Source organism: Pinus tabuliformis, chromosome 3_2, assembly GCF_031772625.1.
Source record: "Pinus tabuliformis cultivar Carrire ecotype Pingquan chromosome 3_2, CPIR1, whole genome shotgun sequence".
Lineage (NCBI taxonomy): Eukaryota > Viridiplantae > Streptophyta > Pinopsida > Pinales > Pinaceae > Pinus > Pinus tabuliformis.
The window spans coordinates 680,502,437-680,527,287 of record NC_142302.1 but is presented as its reverse complement, the minus strand read 5'-3'; the positions used below and the strand labels follow the sequence as shown (position 1 = coordinate 680,527,287).

At 39.2% G+C, this 24,851-nt stretch overlaps 1 protein-coding gene across 2 annotated transcripts in view; it reads right to left on the bottom strand.

Moving 5' to 3' along the window:
- Window positions 1-24,851, bottom strand: part of LOC149182476 (uncharacterized) — a 271,544-nt gene that overhangs the window by 152,421 nt on the left and 94,272 nt on the right. For both annotated transcript variants that reach the window (XM_089416867.1, XM_089416868.1), the window contains one exon: window positions 14,837-14,911. In XM_089416867.1, the coding sequence (XP_089272993.1) occupies window positions 14,837-14,911 (75 nt within the window). The remainder of the gene's footprint in view (window positions 1-14,836; window positions 14,912-24,851) is intronic.

The following is a 24,851-nucleotide window of genomic DNA, read 5'->3' as shown; positions in this document are numbered from 1 at the left end:
CTCTAAAACTATATAACAAAATGAAAATCGAATTTTTTTTTTTTTTTACATATATTAACATACTTCATAAAAAAAGAAAACATAGGCTAACCTAAAACTAAATTAATCTAAACCAAAACCTAAAAACTTTTGCTGATTTTTATATTTTTTATTATTTTTTAATGATATAAAGTTCTAGATTTAAAATTAAAATGAACAAAACTTAAAATAAAATAAATCTAAAACCAAAATCCAACTAAAATTTTATTCTAAACTAAAATTTAATTCTAAAACTAAGGCCTAAACTAAATAAAATCAAAAGATGAATAATTAAATCTAATTCCAAATCTAATCGTATCAAATATATGAAGAAAGGAGAAAGTAGAAATGCGTTGAGTTTTTATTGTGCAGGCTTGGACACTTGACGGCGGAATGGCACCAACAAATCAGCGTGAGGAGCTCGTATGGCAGAAGACGAGGAGATGGAGGCTGCAGGACAGCACGCTGGTTATGGCAGCGTTGGAGCTGTGTGAGGGAGTGTGTGGAGAGGGTTTGGAGTAGGGAGGACGCAGGTAAGGAGGCACAGCGTGTAGATGAGTATGGTAGCGTGGAGCATAGCAGCAAATGAGTGTTTTGGAAGGGTTGCGGGCAGCATGGGACACAGTTAGGAGCTTGGGGATGATGAATGGAGGGGATGACGCTGTGAACAGCGAGGAGTATGGGTGCAGATTTCTGGCAGCGTGAAGATGAAGGCAACGGCAACCAGAGAAATGACGTGGAGGAGCTGGATAATAGATGGGTGAGGGTGCCAGGGAGAGGAAGCCGCAGAGAGGTTTAATGGGGCAACGGATCAATAGATCAACTGTGGGTGATAGTCGAGTTATGGAAAACCACAGCACTGAAGGCGAGTTGAGGGAGCAGCGTGAGAATGGGGAGAGAAAACGCGTGGAGGTGAAACAACAATCCCGCAACCTGTCTAAAAAAAATTCGAAAAATTTTCTATGAAATGAAACCCCAGCATGCAACAAGATAGCCTGGAAAACCCCCACGATTCTTCAGAAACCTTAAAAAATTTGAATATTTTCGCTTTAGATTTCCTTGATGAAAACCCCACAAAAAATTTCCACATCTGAAGTAAATATTCCTCCCAGAGCTGATCCTGAGGCCAGATTTTACCCTCCAGGGCCTAGATCTGGCTTCGGACAAAATGTTTTCTTCCGACCTGCAACCTGCAATAACAAAAACCGAACACCCAGAAATAAATGTGCAAGAAACAAAACTAAACCCCTAAAACCAGCTAAATAATTACAGTATTCACAGTTTAAAGGCTCTAAATAGCTAGATTTGTCAATATGCCATAAAAAAAAAAAAAATTAAGATTTTAAGTTCGATATGAGGTGCTTCAGAAAACCCTTCATGCATCTGCAATAGAAATTCTAATGATAAGCCCGGGATCAAAACCAGTTGGGCTCTTCAGAAAATGCAATCCGGGAGTTGGCTGGTTCAGCCAAGAACTTCCTCGAATGCCTGGTAAACTCAAAATCAAGGATTTCCTACACAACTTAATTCAACCATTAACAAAGAGGGAGAAAACGATACTAAAATCCAGATCTAATGGAAATACCTGCCATCATATTTAGAAATTTACATTCAAACCCTAGCAACTAAACAAGATACCTGTGTTTAAAATCACTCTTCATAAAGCTATCATCAATGGCTGAAATTAAAATCATGCACAGAAATAAAACATCTTACAACATTTCTGGAAGAGTAACACCAACAAGATTTCAACCCCAAAATCTTTCTTTATTGCACATGAAAAATGACTACAAGAGAGCTTTCTTTAGCACAAGACTCACAAATCAAATGATCTCAAATGACCCCTAAAACCCTATTTAAAGAAAAAATTTCCAACGGCTAGTTCGAGTGATCCATGTCAAAGTGATCTCGATCGTAATGAGGATCAAAATCTATTTTAATCTCATCCGTCGAAATTTTAAATGCATTTTAATATATTACAAAATTAAAATTTTGCATTTATTTCCTCAAAACTTTGACTTATTATTATTTTACTATTTTATTTATTTTTTTATTTATTTTTTTAATTTATTTTATTTTATTTTTTATTATTTTTATTTTCTTATTATTTTTATTGAACCCTCGAACTTAGCCTTTGGAAAAAAATTACATAGGACCTAGGACTTATGATTTATGAGGGGATAAAACATTTTCCAACCCTCAAGACACTTTACATCATGATTTTTACATTTTTACATCTCAAGGGGGAAAACCCATTTGACATAGACCCTCATAGACCACCCAGTTTTGCGACAAAAATTTAATCTAGCAGATCAAGCAATTTGTAATAACCTAACCAAGTAGTTAGGATTATTCCAAATCACTTTTACATAGACTCGATCTAACACACTAGGGCTCCCCTAAGATTCTAATGACAAAATCCATTCCGGCTTTGGGGTTAGGCTGAAGGAAAACTACCAATCATGGATCGGTGAGACAAAAAACCTTCTGGAATGTAGATCATCACTAGAAAATTAGGTTTACCTACGCAATTACATACATACACAGATCTACTAAGATTAATTGCAATTTACACATGTAGACTGAGTTTACAACATAACATGATCGGGCTGATGATGATAGTCAAATGGCACAACCACGTTGATCAGGTGCTATCCCTTTTTCGAAAAAAGGGGGTGTACTGCTATGGGTAGTTGACACATAGTGGTCAACATCTGGCCAATGTTGCACTAATCATTATCGGGATAATATCGGCGTGAGGAAAAAATCAGAAAAAAGCGTAATAATCGGCAAAAAATCGGTAATAATCGGCAAAAAATCGTTTGGTACAAAAATATTCAATTTTTTTTAATATCTAAACCATCTACAACATAAAATAAATACATTGACACATAAATATGATAAAAGAACTAATATATAAGATGTTTAATATCATTTTTAGTGCTAAAATCACATATAACAGTGAATCATGTCCTGAATAGTAAGTCCTAACTCCTGAGTCCCAACTCAACCTCAAAATATCAACAAAAAATATAATAATGTATCTCATATCATGAGTCATAATTTCATATACAATGAAATGAACCAAATAACTAAAGTCTAATACTATTGATTTCCTTTGCCCCTCTAGATGTAGATGTCGGTGGAGTTGGCAGGCCGCAGTAGACTATGGAGTCTGTTGTGCTCTAGAAGCTGAAGAACTAGAAGCTACAGGAGGTAGACCACGTCCTCTATGTGTGACAGGTAGCTTGGGTCACCTCCTCCTCCCACGATTTTATCCCAAAAAATCGGGCAAAAAAAAAATTCTAAGTACTACTCGCAATATTCTCGTTCTAATGAAAAACTCGCGATAAAACGATAATATCGCGATTTTCACAACACTGCATCTGGTTGTACTTGGGGACACGTTGTTGCATTGTAGGAATGTAAGAATCCAAAAAATGCATCCATGCAACATACAACAAAGCATAAGTAGCATCCATCCAAAAATCATCATATAACATTAAGCACAGGAAAGATATAAGCTCTTCATTTATTAACTATCTAGTAACATGAAAATGTAGATCTAATCCTAAAACAGAAATGAAATGCTGAAAAGACAAGGAGTAGGGTTAAAAATACAGAGGATGCCCCATGGCATCAGATGCTTTCAATATAGTGTATACTGAGCATTTGCCTGCTTTCAGGCAAATCTGTTGGTTGCTTCTCGGATGTGCCATGTCCAATCCTGCATACGGTAGGACTTTTTCCTATCCGAAAATCAAGTTGCTCGTGGCCATCTGATGCATCAAATCTTTTTCTCATTCCCTTTCTCTTGCGCTTTTTCCTCGTGGCAGGCTGTATCACTAATGATGTGGAACATTCTGCTTCGAAACTCTCAGATGAAGTATGTAAGATATGCATGACATGTCTTTCTTCATTCTGTATCTGCTCTGTCAAGGATGATGGATCAGTCTCACAGGTGTCATGAGTTATAACTTGATCTTCTATGACTGGTGGATTAACCGTGTGAGCATCAACCTGATTATTAATTTCCCTTTTATCCAGGTCACCTTCAATTAGCCACTTTTCAATGGAACAAAGGACCTCATAATAAGATGGAGCTTGTTGCAGCAGATAATGAGGCTTCTGATCTATTGGCATCTCCTTGTTTCTTTCATCCTCTGACTGATGCTGAAATTTCTGTACCTGTATCGTTATGGCATCCATCTGGCTAGAGTGTTCAACCTTCATAGTACTGATTTCCCTGGCATGGTCTTCCACCATGGTCAATAACTTATTCTGAAGACATATCTAACTAGCTTCCATATCTTTTATTACTTTGTCATCCTTTGCCTTTATGGTCATCAAGCAATGTTGCATAGAGTTTATCTCTTTCTTATGATTTGCTTGCAAGGTAGCCAACTGATTATTATAATCGAATCTCATGATGGTCATTTCATCATCCATAGTTGACAACTTGTTCTGAATAGCACTTATTTCTTCCTGATAACTTGCTTCCATGGCAGTCACTTGATTTGAATGATTGAGTTCCATGATCGTCATATTTTCCTCTAAGCCTGATAACTTGCTTTGCATAAAATTAATTTCCCTGTCATGATTAGCTTTCATGGTCTCAATTTCCTTAGCATGCTGACTTTGCATGTCGGTTACGTGATCAGAGTGTTTAATTTTCATGATTTCCATCTCCTTATCACGTTTTTCCAGGTGGGTGCATAAAGTTCTCATATCATTGGCATAATCAGTTACAAATTTTTCTTGATTGACCTCCATATTTTTTACCAGCTGCATTAGTTCTTCTATAATTTGCTTCTGATTTTCCCTTTCATGGATTTGATCTGCAATGGTACAGGTGGATGGCACATTCTGATATGAAGAATTGTCTTGAAATCTTTCATTAACAGCTGGACCTTTCATAAGATTACTTTCATTCTGTTGCACAATTTTAGGGGCACAAGGCGAGCTGTCTTGATAACCATATCTATCTTTAAAAGCATTGACAATGTCTTGTAAAGAAGTGAAAGAGTCTTCAGGACAATTATTAAACCAATTCAAAGCATCACCCTCTAAAGAAAAGACAAATAGACGCATTTTGACATCTTCATGATTATACTGAGGAGGTCTACAATATATGAACATTATACGAGAAAAACTGGCTAGATGCTTTCTAACAACGACTGAATCACCAGCCGAAAACAAAGACAATTTAGAAATGGCCACTTCTGGAATATCATGGAGAACATCAGTAAAATGACACGTGGTAAACGAATAACCCATGATGAATAATGAGGGACCAAATGGATGATAAAGAGAGATCTCTGCTCAAGAAAATCAAGAGATGAAAGAAGTGGAGTCGCCACTTGAACATGAATCAATCAGATATGAGGGAGAGCTTCTCGTCTGAGAATAAATGAAAGAAATCGAGTCGCCACCCAAACAAGAAACGAACCGAGATGTCCAGGTGCTAAAGGTACGATTAAACGATATGACGAAAGATAGGGCGATGAAAAGATCAAATGACGCCAAAAAATGTTGGCCGTTTGACAGGCTAATGAATGGCGGAAAAGATGAGATGATGCCAAAAAATGTTGACTTTGCTGGCTCAAATGAATGATAGAAAGATGAACGCTGAATGATGAATGTCGTAAAGCCCAGGCCCAATAAATTGGTCCTTGGCAATGGCACCAAAAAATGTTGTCGTTTCCAGTTCAAATGAAAAGATGAGAAATGAGAAGAAAGATAAGGAAATGTCGTTGAAACGCCGAGAATAAAATGTCCCCGGCAACGGCGCCAAAAAATGTTGTTGCGCAAAGTGTCTAGGCACCGCGACAACACTCAGACTAGGAGTTGTCACCCTAATCCCCGATCTCTCCGTTTAAGTCGTTTCCCTAGGCTAAGGGGGGTAGACCCTATGGGATAAAGGAAGACCAACTGGTAATCAGCTGGCTTGGGAGACACAGCGAGCGAAACAAACACTTGAGTAATTTTAAAACCTGGTTAGATCTTTAAATGTTTAGTACCAGTGCCCTTGCTAGATGAAATGGAAATCGAATAATTGATTCGCTGCTTAGAAAATATAAAAATGAACAAATCTTTCAACAATTGCTTGAAAATATTTACTGAAATGTCTAACATACAATGAGCATTAAAACATTCAAGCAATAACGATCAATTTCAATGACTTAGCAAAGCTCCAGCGATTAAATTTTCAAAAGATAGAATACTTTGGACGACCACAAAATGCTAACCAATTCATAAAATGAATCCCCACTTTCAGATAGCTAATCTTCAAATAAAATCTTTAAGCACTTTTAGCTATATCAAATACCACAAAAAAAATTCTTTCAATTTTTTATTTTTATTTTTTAAGAAAATCTGAACAAAAAATTAATCAAAACCATAACATTAACTTTTATGCCTCTTTTAGGATTTTTATATTCTTTTATTATTATTTTTATGAATGAAACAAAGCTAAACCTAAATATATCTAAAAATAAAACTAGAACTTAAGCTAAATAAAATCAAAAGTAAATAAATAAAAGTCTAACTCTAAAACCATATAACAAAAAGAAAATCGATTTTTTTTAACATACTTCATAAAAAAATAAAACATAGGCTAACCTAAAACTGAATTAATCTAAACCAAAACCTAAAAACTTTTTATGATTTTTATATTTTTTATTATTTTTTTATGATATAAAGTTCTAGATTTAAAACTAAAATGAACAAAAATTAAAATAAAATAAATCTAAAACCAAAATCTAAGTATAATTTTATTCTAAACTAAAATTTAATTCTAAAACTAAGACCTAAGCTAAATAAAATCAAAAGATGAATAATTAAAATCTAATTCCAAATCTAATCGTATCAAACATATGAAGAAAAGAGAAAGTAGAAATGCGTTGAGTTTTTATTGTGCAGGCTTGGACACTTGACGGCGGAATAGCACCAACAGATCAGCATGAGGAGCTCGTATGGCAAAGGACGAGGAGATGGAGGCTGCGAGACAGCACGCTAGTTATGGCAGCATTGGAGTTGCGTGAGGGAGTGCGTGGAGAGGGTTTGGAGCAGGGAGGACGCAAGTAAGGAGGCACAGCGTGCAGATGAGTATGGCAGCGTGGAGCGTAGCAGCAAATGAGTGTTTTGGAAGGGCTGCGGGCAGCATGAGACGCAGCGTTAGGAGCTTGGGGATGATGAATGGAGGGGATGAGGCTGCGAACAGCGAGGATTATGGGTGCAGATTTCTGGCAGCGTGAAGATGGAGGCAATGGCAACCAGAGAAATGACGTAGAGGCGTTGGATAACAGATGGGTGAGGGTGCCAGGGAGAGGAAGCCGCAAAGAGGTTTAATGGGGCAGCGGATCAATAGATCAACTGTGGGTGATAGTCGAGTTAGGGAAAACCATAGCACTGAAGGCGAGTTGAGGGAGCAGCGTGAGAATGGGGAGAGAAAACACATGGAGATGAAACAGTAATCCCACAACCTGTCTTAAAAAAAATTTGAAAAATTTTCTATGAAATGAAACCCCAGGATGCAACAAGATAGCCTGGAAAACCCCCACGATTCTTCAGAAACCTTAAAAAAATTTGAATCTTTTCGCTTCAGATTTCCTTGATGAAAACCCCACAAGAAATTTCCAGATCTGAAGTAAATATTCCTACCAGCGCTGATCCTGAGGCCAAATCTTACCCTCCAGGGCCTAGATCTGGCTTCGGACAAAATGTTTTCTTCTGACCTACAACCTGCAATAACAAAAACCGAACACCCAAAAATAAAATGTGCAAGAAACAAAACTAAAAACCCTAAAACCAGCTAAATAATTACAGTATTCACAGTTTAAAGGCTCTAAATAGCCAGATTTGTCAATATGCCACAGAATTATTTTTTTAAGATTTTAAGTTCGATATGAGGTGCTTCAGAAAACCCTTCATGCATCCGCAACAGAAATTCTAATGATAAGCCCGGGATCAAAACTAGCTGGGCTCTTCAGAAAATGCAATCCGGAAGTTGGCTGGTTCAGCCGAGAACTTCCTCGAACGCCCCATAAACTCAAAATCAAGGATTTCCTGCACAGCTTAATTCAACCATTAACAAAGAGGGAGAAAACGATACTAAAATCCAGATCTAATGGAGATACCTGCTATCATATTCAAAAATTTAGCTACCATTCAAACCCTAGCAACTAAACAAGATAACTGTGTTTAAAATCACTCTTCATAAAGCTATCATCAATGGCTGAAATTAAAATCATGCACAGAAATAAAACATCTTACAGCATTTCCGAAAGAGTAACACCAGCAAGATTTCAACCCCAAAGTCTTTCTTTATTTGACATGAAAAATGACTACAAGAGAGCCTTCTTTAGCACAAGACTCACAGATCGAATGATCTCAAATGACCCCTAACACCCTATTTAAAGAAAAATTTCCCAATGCTAGTTCGAGTGATCCATGTCAAAGTGATCTCGACCGTTGATGAGGATCAAAATCTCTTTTAATCTCATCCGTCGAAATTTTAAATGCGTTTTAATATATTAAAAAATTATAATTTTGCATTTATTTTCTCAAAACTTTGACTTATTATTATTTTATTATTTTTTTTATTTTTTTATTTTCTTTTTATTTTTTATTATTTTTATTGGACCCTCGAACTTAGCCTTTGGAAAAAATTACCTAAGACCTAGGACTTATGATTTATGAAGGGATAAAACATTTTCCAACCCTCAAGACACTTTACATCATGATTTTTACATTTTTACATCTCAAGGAGGAAAACCCATTTGACATAGACCCTCATAGACCACCCAGTTCTGTGACACAAATATAATCTAGCAGATCAAGCAACTTGTAATAACCTAACCAAGTAGTTAGGATTATTCCAAATCACTTTGACATAGACTAGATCTAACACACTAGGACTCCCCCAAGATTCTAATGACAAAATCCATTCCGGGTTTGGGGTTAGGCTGAAGGAAAACTCTGCCGATCATGGATCGGTGAGACAAAAAACCTTCCGAAATATAGATCATCACTAGAAAATTAAGTTTACCTAGGCAATTACATACATGATACAAATCTGTTAAGATTATTTACAATTTATACATGCAGACTGGGTTTACAACATAACATGATCGAGCTAATGATGATAGGCGAATGGTACGAACACGTTGATCAGGTGCTATCCCTTTTTTGAAAAGGGGGGTGTACTGCTATGGGTAGTTGACACGTAGTGGTCAACAGGCCCAATTGAATAGCATTGAGGGAATAAATCAGAGCCATCTTCATTTCTATGACAAAGACCCTAGAGATGAGCATGCCACGGTGGTGAGGCCATTCACATTACATAGGGGGGATCAACCCATGCAGGGCGTACAGATGACGGTGGGAAAAATGACCCTCACCCACTTTGATGGATCAGCTAGGAGTTCAATCGGAAAATGTGTGCAGGAATTGGACACATACTTCCAGCTAAACCCCATGAGAGAGGTAGATGCCATTAGATATGTTACCTTGCACTTGGATGGAGATGATATGGAGTGGTGGTACCAAGCGTTGATCCCTTTATTTCATGCACACATCACATCCTACGAAAGTTCACACGAAGGCTCATGGAGAGATTTGACCAAAAGGACGCCAAACCCCCTCAAAGGGAGTGGATAGGACAAGGACAGTTAGAGGGTCTTACCAAGGGGTGTTTCTATTGATGGAGACCAGGCTTTAAATTTCAGTGGCCTGAGGAGGAAGTTAAACACGAGGACACGTAGAATGGTGAGGAGCAAATTGATATACCCAGTGTGGCGCAGGATTCACCATTGGTGGATACCTCTTTGATAGCATCGATTAACACCTTGGTGGAGAGAGTAGAGCCTACACCCATAGAGCCATTTGTTGATGAGGTATCATCCCTAGATGAGGTGTTAGGAGACTCAGAGGTACCTAGAGCCACGACTGAGTTCCCCGACAACAGCATGGAGAACACATAGAGGGACATGAGCTAGTCGTGGAGGGGCAATCCGTGACTCATGTTAAGACCATGGTGGAGGAGGATGAGCAATCATCTTTTGGGCCAGCCATCAATTTAGAGCAGACAAATGCACAGACTGTCAGTAGAGTTGTAGTACCTCAAGATAGTAGCTCCCTTCAGGCCTATATCGATGGGGTTGGCAACATTTTTAGGCTACCTTTGCACAATGGAGAGAGAGATGCAGAATTACCCTAACATATTTTATGTGTTGACCAGATCAGGGAGATGAGGCGACATGAGCTACACAAAGGGCAGCATTCGTAGGACGGGAGGTTAGTTCCGTGTAAGCGAGTTCATGCTTTTGATCCTTCAATAGGGGTTGGATGGCAAGAGATTCTGAGTTGGTACCCAGTGGAGTGGGCTAGACATATGGAGTTTGTCATAGGTCAAAGTGAGAGTCAGCAAGTGCGTACAAGCATCAAGGATACTAGAGGCACAGGTTGGCATTAGGATCCAGGTGGGACTACCTACCATTTACCAGATAAGCAAATTGACTATGGCATTGTTGGTATATTTGACCTAGCAGTCGAGCACACGCATTCATTAAGGGAGTCTCAGTCAGTGCCAGTAGCCGGTCAATTTGTGAGGGGAGTCCCTGGGTCGTTTTGGTATGATGGTTGTACATGGGATCACAAAATGATCAGCATACTTTGGCAAGAGTTTTTTGGAGGAGGTGGCATTGGCAGGCCACCAAATAATGCCTTGTTTAGGGCTAGAGACTCTCCTTAGTTAGTTGGGACTTAGCGGTCACCAAGGAGCAACAAAGTGGTGGCATCGCCACTTGTACATGGGGGATTCACCTCTTGTGTCTCTTGGGGAGGATTTAGAGGCAAGTCCCATGCATCAGAGGCTACGATGATACGACAGTGGAGGTTGCGATACCGATAGGTTGCAGATCAACACGTACTATCTCAGCTTTAGATCTTGGCATCCAATGGCATGTAGAAGTATGCAGCGTTGAGCAATGGTTTGCAGGTGAGCACGTCGATGCATGGCAATGTGTTGTGGTGCGCGGGGTTACACCATGGTGTGGGAGGAGCGACTTACACCATATCGAGCTTGCTAGTGGAACGATGCATGCATTGGTGAATATGGGACCCCAAACGATATAGAGTGATACTACAGCAAGCACAGGTATCTAGTGGTGTAGAGGGATAGGTTGTTGTATACAGTTGTCTACCAAGGAGTAGAGGAATACTTGGTGGTATGCAATGACTTATGGTGCAGCATAGCAAGCTCTTGAAGCGATGCGTCCCGACTCCCAGGAGACTTAAGGACTGAAACATTAGGCATACCATTTGATGCAGCTCACACCATATGAATGGGAGCATTTGCGAGCATCTGGGGACATCCTGTTCAAAAGAGACACGTCTTCGAAGGAGTTATTAGCAAGACTAGGACAGAGAGAGGGGCATCCATGGGATTACCTTTCGGTGTCCATGTGGACTCTTGGTCATACCTGTGGGGACTTACATACCTATCACTCTCCAATATGGCCTACAGTTGTGGAGGGTTGGGTTGTTGCCCCTTGATGCCCTCAGTCAAGGCAGCTAGACATGGGAGGCCCACCCTAGACAGTTTCATGAGACATAGTGTCATGGACAAGAGGGAGACTCTCCAATTGAGGCATTTGGTGGGTGCACGAGCTGACGGATACACGCCTAGCGATGGCATGGTCTATTGATGAGGGAGCATATGTTCCACCCCTGGGCTCACACTTCGAGAGGTGATCGCTAGGGCACTGCATGATACACTTTCGGTGAGGTAGTTTGAAGCGTTACATCAGCGTGAGGGGCAGTGGATGGTAGACTTCGTCTACAGGAGAGTGTCCAGACTCCAAGCAGTGTCCGGGTGTATCATCAAGAGTTGGGATAGCAGATTTCACTATGTGGCATGTGTGGGATAGATTCTTGATACTTGGGGTCCACCTATGGGATACATACAAGGGTCAGAGATGAGGGTCGAATGGGTTCTAATAGGCATTAAAGCTATGCAGCGGCAACCCGTGAGGAGTGGGAGTTGTGAGCTCTCAGTATGGTTGGCGGATCCAAGGATCCGGTTGGCGAATGGATCACTCCACTTCTTAACGGGTAGTGTTACAATGCAAAGTGATTCAATTCTTTCCCTGACTGACAGATAAGGAATCACTGAGACCTTTATCATATGGCGAGGCAAGTTGTTGCTCAGGATCAAGGCTAGTCACAGAGTGGTGAACTCGATCATTCATGAGTTTCCCTTGCAGGTTGGAAATAGCGCTGACCATGATAGATATAGTGGTTGAGAGTTACCAGAGAGGAGGATCTGGTACAAGCATGTTGGGCAATCGCGCATAACCGGGATTTTAGACTGTCATGATGCTCTACTTAGTGGCAATATGTAGAGGGCATGTAGCGCCTACATCGGGCAACACAGTGAGTGGAGCAAAGGATGCCTCATGTTGATCAAGATGGCTTGGGATCCCGGTATCGAGGGATTTCCCCATGGCAAGACCGTGCAAAGATCCGAGATGACTCAGTGGCACATTTGGGACCCCAGTATTGTTTGCAGTGACTGTTTGGGTTAGTTGATCGAGAGGGTGTTTGTTTAGGCATTGCTTGAAGACAAGCAATTTTTGGTGGGGAGTATTGTAATATCCTCAATTAATTAATTTTGTTAAGAAGAATTTCTATTTCTGCAATTTTGGCAATTGGGAGATATTTTGCCATTAAAACTTAGGAAAAGTGGGCTAAGGAAACACCACTTGATTTCTGGCAAAGAGGAGGCCTCAAACATAAGGAAAAAGGAAAATTAAAGTGTTGGTGGATGGTGGGGGCCACCCAAAAGGGAAATTCTCACCCTTAGGCAACTCAAACTTGTGGAGAAGGAATTCGAATTTGGTGGAGCCCACAAGGTAAAGAACCTACAACGATAAATAGAAGGAGATAGCCACAATTTGGGGGCTTTTTGACAGTTTGACATCTAAACTAGAGTACTCTTGTGTTGTTTAGCCAAGACTACCAATGTTGTTTAGCGCAAGGAGTATTCTAGCGGAAATTCCAACTCCTCCTTTGGTGAACTTTGAGTGTCACCCTAAGGGAGTTGTAGGGAAATTATTGCAGGCATTGGAGAAGCATATTTCAAGTGCATCCCTCAGTAAGGGTGTGTTTATCCAAGGACGCAAAGGCAGTTTGTGGAGCTAAGTTGGGGCAGCGAATTAGGAGTTTGGATGAGGATTTTTTGCAGGGAAATCACCTATCGGGAGAGCAGAGATACTTGGCAAATTTCTGAAGCTGGAGCTGTGATATTTTGAGTGAGCCAAGTTGCTCTAATTTGGGCCTGCACAGGGGTTGACTGGGTATTTGCGCAGGCACTAACAGGGTGTGATTTGTGGAGAGTTGGGAGCTGGATTTTGCTTGGGTAGAGAGAGGAAATTTCACAGGATTAGGGGAAAGCATTTTGGAGGGGAATCTAACATTATTGCAACAGTTTGATCTTATAGCATTCTTGGCAGCCTGTGGAGAGGACCACTCAGTTTTGGGGGTCACTGGTGACCAGTGAATTCAGCGCAAACTCTTTCTGGGCTTTTGTGGGTTTGGTGAGAGGAGGCTAGGATTAATTTTGCAGAATTTTCTAAGCACTTTTGAAGGCAGAATTCCTAGTTCCATCCAACATCCAGCAACAGAAATTCTTAGAGGATGGCGCAGTTCACCCTAGGACCATTTCCACCACTTGGGTTCGTGAAATATTTCTGGGTCTTGTCAGGTATCTAGTGAGGAGGCCACCATCAAAGTTTCAACTCATTTTGGGCACTCTTCAGAGCAGTGCCTCCAATTTCCTTCCAGCAACAACTAGGAGTTTTTCCTAGGCATGAGTAGTTCTTCCTGGGGGATCCTTCCAGTATTTGAGCATTGTAGTCACACCTTGGTTCTTGTCATAGATTGCAGTAGGAAGCCCAGGTGCCTCTGATCTCATTTATTGTACTCATATTTGTCCAAATTAATACAATGACTCAGATTTTTGCTCATATTTCCATGTTCAAATGTGTATGGTTGTGCATTTTTTAATTTTGTGGTTGTAGCTAGTTCATTGCTCCTGTTATCTATGGTATTTTTCCATTTGAAATATTACAATGTCACAAATAATTGTCAAGTAAGGAAAAGTCAAATAAAAAAAGTTGCCCTAATCAACTTTCCAACATGGATGACCATAAAAATGCAATGCCAACCAAATACATATTTACTACACCTATTGTGTTTCACCTAGGGGCAACTTGGCATTGACAGATACTATAATTATATGGATATTCAATAGATTCTTATTATACAAATTAAAATAACTACATTTAAGCTTGTTAAATGTGCCTTAAGAAATATTTTAAAGAAATAATACAAAATACAGACTTTTGTTGTACTTAATAAAATTCACTTTTAGCACTGTGTTTGTCAGATTTGTGTTCAAAACTCATGGAAAATATAATTTCATTTATCTATATTTTACAATTCAAAGCAACCTTCAATTGATCTTTGAAAATGTGGTTTATCGATGCAAGCCAACAAGATCTAGTTAAATGGAAGAATAAAGTACCAAAGAAAAAGTATTGATTAGAAATAGCAAAACCAATATTTCTCTAATACAAAGCTTCAAATGAAGATATCAAGAGATCCTAAAAATTAATAACAATCTATTCAAAATGAATTAGGACATTGTGCTAAGCTACAAATGCACAACAAGACTAGCACAAATGACGAAAGGAGACCATTTTCTAAAACAATTTGAAATTTTTAAATTTATACCATCAAATGTGACGGGTCCCACCTGTGTATCATATGTGCCAACTCTTTGTGTAGGAATGCACAGATCGTAACCCAAGTAGGGGCGTCCAGATAAATCCTGCATTCAAAAAGAAGAAAATGAGAATAAAAGTAGTGTGGATTGATGGATTAACTGTTTGGATTACCAAAACTAGACTCAAGCAACCCATGGCAAAAAAATCTTAAGGGTATTTACTATTTGCATTAGATGGTAAGCAGGCACCTGTACATTGGGACCTACATCACCTAGTTCATGTTCATGCTTGAATTCAACAACAATGAAATTCAAAAAATATATATATATAAAATTTGACATTTAGTTCATATATGTGTGTGTGTGTCAAATTATATAACTTACATAAATTTCAAGGTTTTCCTTGGAAAAATAGCTTACATAAATTCAATTTTTACTTATATCATATAATATAACTTTAATAAAGTAATAAAAATGTTAACATTTAACTCTATACACACACACACACACATAGAAAGAGACACCTGTGTGTGTGTTTTATATATATATATATATATAGTTGGAATATTCACCAATACTGAGGGGGGGAGGAGGTGAATCAGTATTGGGCACATTTTACCATTTCAATTATCTCATGCAAATATTAACAATTAACAATGTCATTCAACAATGCACAACATCACACACAGTACACGAGATTATTTACGTGGAAACCCAAATGGGATAAAACCACAGAGCACTTTAATATATATCTAAAAGATTACATCAATAGGAAGCACCAACTTCCAAGATTCTCCAACACCAACTGGAAGGAGGCGTCGACCCCTTGATTTACAGGCACTAACCTGAAGGAAGCTCTAACTCCCTGGTTTTATCAGCGCCAACTGAAAAGATGCACAAACATCCTGCAAGCACCAACTTGCTGCACAAACACCAACCAGCCCTAGCACCACCCTACCAACCTGAAGTGTTCTTAGGCACAAACCTGAAGGATACTTCAATCTCCTCCTTTCACCACCCTGCCACCCTTAAGAATAAGAAAACTGAATAAAATAGATTACGCTACTTAGCCACTTCACTTGATCACTACACTACACAACCATTGCTTTGATCATTGTCCAACTACTACCATCAATAACCTTGGTGTCACTGCTATAAATACCACTTTTGCATTGTCTCTACTTCTATCACTATATTGTCGAATAGTCAATTTGTCAATTAACCATAATCAATGAATTTCATGAACAGATTGCAAGTAGGTTCATCATCATAGGTAGAACAACATTTTAGGCAAACACACTTCAGCATCCCTGTTAAATGTCTCTGCAACTTTTCTTTGTTCAACATGAATCTTTGTAACTGTTATGGCTAAGGAAAATGTCTTTATTAGCATGTCAGCAGGCTCAGCCATACCTCTGATAGCAATGTATAATGTTCCAAGTAACACACTCTTCAACAGAAAAAAAAAAACTGTCTCTTTGTCTTGGTGGCTCAAACTTATTACATCATAGTAGCAAACACATAATCAGCATAGAGAATCATAACCACAGGTAATCTAATAGCAAGAGACTATTAAACTTAAGCTTCAGATTCTAATTCTATTATGAGCATTTAATACTAATTCTCAACCCCTAATACTATCTCATGGCTTAGGCAAAGGAACAACACTCATACCTTGATGACACCTCAATAGCATTTTGCCTCAGATCAGATCATTATGTTGTTGTATCACAAAACTCCACGTTGTTGTATCACGAACCAAAACTTCACATACCTTTGTATACAACTGTGCCAGAACAAATTAAAACAAGAGAACACTTGATTTGACCTCACTCCTTGACCACGCAGTAGATCACCATTACACACCCCTATGTTCAAACTCTCCACATTGGGTCATTGTTATGCATGTCAATCACATTAGATGCACGCTTAATCATATGTCAATATACCACATAATAGAGCCCTTTATTAACCTCTCTTGTTGAGCTTTGTGACACCTGTATGTGTTGGAAAATCAAAGATATTATATTAGAGTTTGATTCTCCTTTCTTGATAATTACTTGTGAGTGTGTTGGCTTCTTTTACTTCTTTATTATCTTATCTTTCATCAAGAAATTACCATATTATATGTGTATGAAGATCACAAAACAAGAGACACAAGATATAGGCACGTGCCAGGGCAAAACCCTTCCTTTCAATAGTATTCTTTGAGACTCTTTACCCTAGACCAAGACCAGACCTTCCCTCGACACCATGTCAGCCTCCAAGATCTTCGACCCCTTCCAAAACTTTGACTAGGCAGCGACTTCCGGCAACAGCAAAATCTTAGTAGACTTCGATCTCCCAACCCAGACCACGAAACAGAGAGAGAGAGGCACCAAAAGCTCAATTTTATTCTTCTCTAGAGACTCCCACAAACTCGCACTTCTTTCATCCCTCTGGCAACGGACTTCACACTTCTCCAGATCTTCTTGAGATATCAAACTTCCTTGAGAGTGAGTGATCCAAATGACTTCGACCTCCTTCAATATATAGGCTTCTTGTGGGTTGAATGGGGGTCCTTAGGCCAACTTGATCTTCCTTAGGCCGACATGATGTGGAGGGTACATAATTCATATTTGACTTGATACAAAACCTTTTTACATGATTCGAAAGCCCAAAAAGGGTCTCTTCGAATATACAATGACTCTATAAACTCAATATTAATCCTAGGAGTCCACAATGGGGACTTTGACTATTACAATGATGGCCCAAGCATGAAACCCATGTTTTAATAAGTCATTGCTACAATAATAAAAATTATTTTCTTTATTCTTTTGACAAGTACATTACATAATGACTAAAGTACATTATTGAATATCGAACATAGTTACATTTTATAACACTCCCTCTTAACTAGGGAGGAATTCATAATGTACATATACGATGGAAGATCTCAAACTATATGAAAACATGAAGAACTTTTAGGCACCACAATGCCATGGACTATATTCCTAACCAGGGCAATCTATCTAACCAGACCCTCAACAATTTAGGCACCGCAATGCCATGGACTAGATTCCTGATCAGGGCAATCTATCCAAGTGGGACTAAGGTGGACTCAAGCTTTCATCCCCTCTAGGTACCATCAAGCTTACTTGCTAACCACCAACCCAAACATGGAGGTGTGTATCCAAAACAGAGCTCAATAAACAACACCACCTTTTCAATTTCAGGATCCAAACATCAACATAGAGTGTCGGCCTGATGTCTCCCTAGCAATGCTTCACTCGCAAAACCTCAACAAATCTCTTCCAATTCCTTATCATCAATACAATCACCAATATCTACCAAACACAACAGGTTCCTTAGATATTTCAAACTTCTTATTAGGAAGAGCCTTTGTAAGAATGTCAGCTACATGTTCATCTGTCGGCACATACTCTAACTTCACGATCCCATCTTGCACCAAGTTCCTAATAAAGTGTAACTTGTTATTGATATGTTTCATCCTCGAATGAAACACAGGATCTCCAGACATTTTGATACAAATTTGATTATCACAATTAATCACAGTAGGACCCAGAGACTTCTCAAACAAATCTATCAGAAGCTTCCTTAACCAAACAGCCTCTTTTCCTACTTCACATGTAGCCACATATTCTACCTTGGCACTACTCAATGCAACGGGATCTTGCTTCCTACTCATCCATGAGATCATAGCAGCTCCCGGACTAAAGCATCATCTGGTAGTGCTCCTTCCATTGGTCTCACTGCCACCCCAATCAGAGTTTGTGAAGCCAATTAGCTTGACTTCTTTACAATCATACTATAGGCAATGATGTATAGTGCCACAAAGATACCTTAATATATGTTTGGCAGCTATCTAGTGATCATGACAAGGCTCCAACTAAAATTGAGTAAGAATGTTCACTGCAAAACATATATTGCCCGGTATTTACCAGATACATCAGGGAACCCACCAACTGTCGATATGAGGTAGAATCCACGAGACTAGAGTTGGAGCTCCTCAACTTCTTGAGGTTGGTGATCATAAGAGTAATCATCAACTTGGAGTTCATCATCCAAAATTTCTGCAATAACTTGATGATGTACTTTCCTTGCCCCAAATATATCTCACCAGGTCTTCGTCATACTTCTAGACCTAGGTAGTGATGCATCAATCCTAGATCCTTCATTTCAAATTCAGCTGCCAACATCTTCTTGCATTCTTGAATTCTTCGTTCTACACCAATGATGAATAGATCATCCACATATAGTAGAATAATGGCGGGCTCATTATTCATGACTTTGATATATAGATTCAAATCAGCAGTACTCTTCACGAACCCAATTCTGAGAAGACATGCATCCATTCTTGCATACCATGCCCTCAGTGCTTGTTTCAATCCATATAGGGCCTTCTTGAGTCTCCAAACATGAGAGAGCCTGTTATTCACTTCAAATACTTCAGGTTGTTCGATGTATACTCCCTCATCAATGGTCCCATTTAGAAATGTGGTCTTAACATCCATCTGATGGATATTCCACCGCATTGTAGCAGCGAATGAAACCATCAATCTAATGGTAGTGTACCTTGTTGCAGGTGCAAAGGTTTCTTCATAGTCGATGCCTTCCTTTTGAGAGAAACCCCTTGCAACGAACCTTGCTTTGTACTTGTCTATACTTCCATCAATAGCATGTTTGATCTTATAGATCCACTTCGATGTAACAACGATTTGTCACTAGGTCTAGGAAAAATTTGCCGAACCCCATTCTTCATGATGGATTGATATTCTTCCTGCATAGATTTCTTCCAAACCTCTTCATGCTCAGTTCCCTGGAATGTAGATGGTTCGGCTTCAATCAACTTTGACATATATGCAGCATAACCAAAATACCTTTTCGGTTTCTTACTTTCCCTGGAGGACCCTTTCACAACATCATGTCCTTCAACATCTTCTAACGTAGCTCTCAACCAATTTGGCCTCTTCCTTGTGGTTGGGATAACCACCAATTGAATAGGCTCACTAGGTCATTCTTCTTCATCATTTGTAGTAGGATTCTCATGATGAACTTCATCTTCTTCAAATATGAGAACTCCTTCATCATCAAAATTAGTAGGAATATCCTTTGATTTCTTGTACGCTTGATTCTCATCAAATATGACATCCTTGCTTACTTCAATATGTCTTCCTTCCTTTATGTAAATTCTATATGCTTTTGAGGAAAGACTATAACCAATGAATATTCCCTTGATGCTTGTCGAGACCAACTTCTTTCGCTTATCTTTCAGAACAAGGATATATGCTGGACTTCCAAATATGCGGAGACGATCCACAATCAGCTTCTTTCCTGTGAATACTTCTTCGGGTGTAGTATTATCAAGACTCTCATGAGGACTTCTATTTTGAACATATATGGCAGTCATCGCTGCTTCACCCCATGAGAACTTCGGTAGATCTTGATCAAGGAGCATAGTTCGAATGCCTTCTTCAATTGACTTATTCTTCCTTTCGACCTATCCATTTTGTTCGGGATAGTAGGGAACAATGAGCTCCCTCTTAATACCTGCATCCTCACAATATGCAATTAACTCTTTAGAGGTGTATTCCCCACCATTGTCAGACCTTAAGAGTCTTTATCTTTGTTTCAGTTAGGGTTTCCACCTAAACCCTGAACTCCTTGAATTTATCAAACACTTCATCTTTAGTTTTGAGTAGGTAGAGCCATGTCTTCCTTGAATGGTTATCAATGCATGTTACATAATAGAGATGTCCTCCAAGATTTTTTTCAGATATGGGCCCGCATACATCGGAATGGATGAGATCTAATATTTATTTAGATCTAGATTCACTATGATGAAATGGCTTTCTTTTATGCTTCCCCAAAGAGCATCCTTTGCACACACCTTCATGATCTAACTTCATATCAGGAATACCATGAACCAATTAACTAAGAGTAGTGATACACTATAATGAAGATGACCATACCTTCGATGCCATAGTTCAATGGGACTTATTTCCATATGAGCCAAAGCTTCAGGAGATGGAGTGATAACCCCGTAAAGACTTCCTTCATGAACTCCAATAACCCTAGTTTTGTCAATACTACAATTATTTCCCCAAACCAATACTTTTCCATCAACAAAAGCAATTGTTTCCCCTTTATCTTCTAAACAAGAAATAGAAAGTAAATTCTTTTTCAAACCTGGAACATAAAGAATGTTGTTGGATCCATTATCCAGCTTCAATGATGTAGATTCCATGCCTCTAACAACATAGCTTTTGTTGTCACCCAATTCCACTGCATGAGAGGATGATTCCTTTGATAGTGTGTGAAGTCTTTCACTTGTCATGTGTCTCGATGCTCCACGATCAATGATCCATGCATTGTCATCAGTAAGAGAACCTGTAAGGGCAGCCAAGAATCCTTGACTCTTGACTTTGTTGAATAAGTAGTAGATGATCTTCTTGATCCATCTTCCAGCAGAGTTGAAACCCAATCTTATGTACTTCACCATAGAGGGAGAATCCATGCCAACAAAGTGATATTCGACTTCTCTTGACCTTAGCTCCAATAACATGTTGGAAAATCAAAGATATTATATTAGGGTTTGATTCCCCTTTCTTGATAATTAATTGTGAATGTGTTGGCTTCTTTTACTTCTTTATTATCTTATCTTTCATCAAGCAATTACCATATTATATGAGACACAAGATATAGGCACATGCTAGGGCAAAACCCCCTCGAGGGGAAAACCTAGTCAAGATAATTCTTCCTTTCAATAGTATTCTTTGAGACTCTTTACCCTAGACCAAGATCAAACTTTCCCTCCACACCATGTTAGCCTCCAAGATCTTCGACCCCTTCTAGCAACTTCGACTAGGGAGTAACTTCGGGCAACAGCGAAATCTTAGGAGACTTCGATCTCCCAACCCAAACCACGAAACAAAGAGAGAGAGAGAGAGGCACCATCAGCTCGATTTTCTTCTTCTCTAGAGACTCCCCCAAACTCGCATTCGTCCTCCCGGCAATAGACTTCGCACTCCTCCAACTCTTCTTGAGATATCGAACTTCTTTGAGAGTGAGTGATCCAAATGACTTCGACCTCCTTCAATATATAGGCTTCTTGTGGGTCGAATGGGGGTCCTGACTCCTTAGGCCGACATGATGTGGAGGGTACATGATTCATATTTGACCTGATACAAAACCTTTTTACATGATTCGAAAGCCCAAAAAGGGTCTCTTCGAATTACAATTACTCTATAAACTCAATATTAATCCTAGGAGTCCACAATGGGGACTTTGACTAATATAATGATGACCCATGCTTTAATAAGTCATTGTTACAATAATAAAAATTATTTTCTTTATTCTTTTGACAAGTACATTATTGAAGACCAAACATAGTTACATTTTCTAACAGTATGTTCTAAAGCCCATTTGGAATGGCATGCCACTATGAAGTGTCAAAATATGCCCCTAATTTGCAAGCTTATTTACTATTTTGCACTAATGATTAGTTGTACTGGAAGGCAAGGAGACACATTGGATCTTATATAGGCTTGAAGGTGGGTCTTCATCTAGGACTCGGCTTCCCTATACGAGATCCAAGCCCTCCAAAGGTTCATAATTGCACTTGTAGGGTGAGAGTTGAGAGCCATGGGCTTCCTCCATAGCAAAGCATTGATTGCCATGCCATGGGCTTCTTCAGCACCACCTATTACTTGTTCATGCCCCAGCCATACAGAGATGTTGATGCACTTGGACCATGTTGCCCAGCCGGCCACACACTTGTACCTAACACTTGGCACTTGATCCAGAGCCCAGACAGGGTTTCATCTCATTCAGAGGGACTTGGGAGGGCTTGTCTTATCATTCTAGCCCTTAGTGATGGAGCATCGACATGCTTAATACAGTTTGATACCCATGAGAACATTGACTGTGCTCCACAGCCACTTGGGAGCACCACTGATGTTTTGCTCGGTAACCAAGGGGCCACCCCCTTTGGTTATCATTTTGAGAGCCCTCCTTTCATCGTGGCACATGGAGGACTTACCTTGGCCTTCCAACGGCCCTTTGTACCTTTTTTCTATCATTTCAGCCTCATTAGGAAGGCTTATTTCACACTTCTGAGCTATTTGGTGGGTTTGTCACCTATAGGATTGTTATTTTGCACATTAAAATTATTTTTAGGGGCTTATTAGGCTAATTAGATCAAATCGAACCGCTAAAGGTTTATATAAATAAAAGAAGAGCCTCATTTGTAACTCATCACACTTTGGATCTGGGATCTCTCTTGTAAAAGGATTCAGACCTACAACAGAGGACGAAATTTGGATGTTTCTTGATGAATTATGATGTTTGGATAAATTCGTTGGCTATCTTGGAGCTTCTTTTTGGCAATATTGTGGATGGATATACTCTTCTTTATCTTGTAAGTGTCATATGATGCTATGTTTCTATTTTGATGAATGTCTAATGCATGGAAATTGTTCTTATGGTGATTAAATGTGCCCTAATTAATGCAAATTGCTTGAACCATTGAAAACTATTGGAATTTTGCATGTGTTACTCATTAGATAAAGAATGAATGAATGTTCCTAGAGGATTGATTAATATGCATCCTTGAAACTCCATAAAATTGTCATTGAAGTATAAAATTCTAGAAGTTGTTTTGTTGTTGCTGCATCTAGGGCAGCGAAATTTCTTCTAGGTCTCCTTGAAGAGCAAATTGCCATCTCATGGTTTATCTTGACTCCATTTCTCCCAATAGGCAGGCACTGGGTCTAGAATCCTTGGTGATCACATTAACTCAGCGAAATATCATTCTCTCACCTCTTTTCTTCCTCTTTTCTTCGTTCCTCTAAGGATAAGGAGATTTTCTAAGGCTTGGTGCGAAATTTTAGGAATGAGGAATTTTGGGATTTCGTCTAGACAAATTCCTTCATTTGTGTCTCCTTTAGTCATCCTCTAGTTTTGAATGAATTCCAACGATGGAATTTCAAATAAATTGATGTCCTAGCTATCACACCAAGTGGGAACCCTTGAAGTTGCTTTTGACTTGGGGATTTCTTGAAGGTTTGCACTTTGTAATTCATCATTCAAAACCTTTTCTCTTAACTATAGTTCACCATTGGATGAACCTTTACCTTAGTATATCTCTCAACCTCAGGTCTCTTATAGTATTTCACTCAAGGGGTTATTGTTGAAAGTCATCCTAGCTTCTCCTAGGGTTCGCTCTTTGACTGAATCTTTCCATTGAATGAGCCATCCTTGCCTCACTTTGGACCTTGGTATAGACATATTAATCATAAGTGAGGAATATTGGAAGTCTTGATCATAGGCACTCATCATTATTGAACGTTCTTAAGCCTGAGGTTTAGTCATCCTTCATAGGTCTTTCTTGGGGATCCTTTCAGCTTCCTTTGAAGCATTTGAACCATTAATTGAGCCTCTCCTTGAATGGGCTTTGGAAATCATTTCATATCTTGTCATTGATCCTATTATCCAAGTGATTTCCTTTATATCAAGACTCCTCCCATTGATGAAAGTTCGTAAAGAGCAAAGGACTTTGACTAAGGTGACAGTGGGTCTTTGTCTCATTGTTGTCATTTGGTCTAGTAGTTGTCCCTTAGGCACCCCTCTTAGGACCCCTGCTAAATTGTGTGGGAACAAGTCCTGTTTTCCATTCCACATTTTTTACTCCCCTCCACACATTACAGGCCCTATTTCATCATTTTCCTTCTCTGGGTCCACATGACCACTGGGTCCACAAGGCACTGGCACTCCCCCTCCCCTTGTCCACATGTCCAAGTCGGGCCTAGAAATGTTGCCCCAGAGGTTGATGCAGCTAAAAGAAAGTTAAAAGCATATCATGGCCACAAGCAAGAAACAAAACAAAGGAATATTATAAACTCCAAAAGATGGTCAGGACATTTAATATAGCACATGGGCAAAAGCCAATTATGAGCTCTACCCCTTTGTTATGGCCATCACCCTGGTTCCTAGGGCTCATGAGTACCCCACATCAAGGAACCCATGCATATCCCAACCGCTTGTG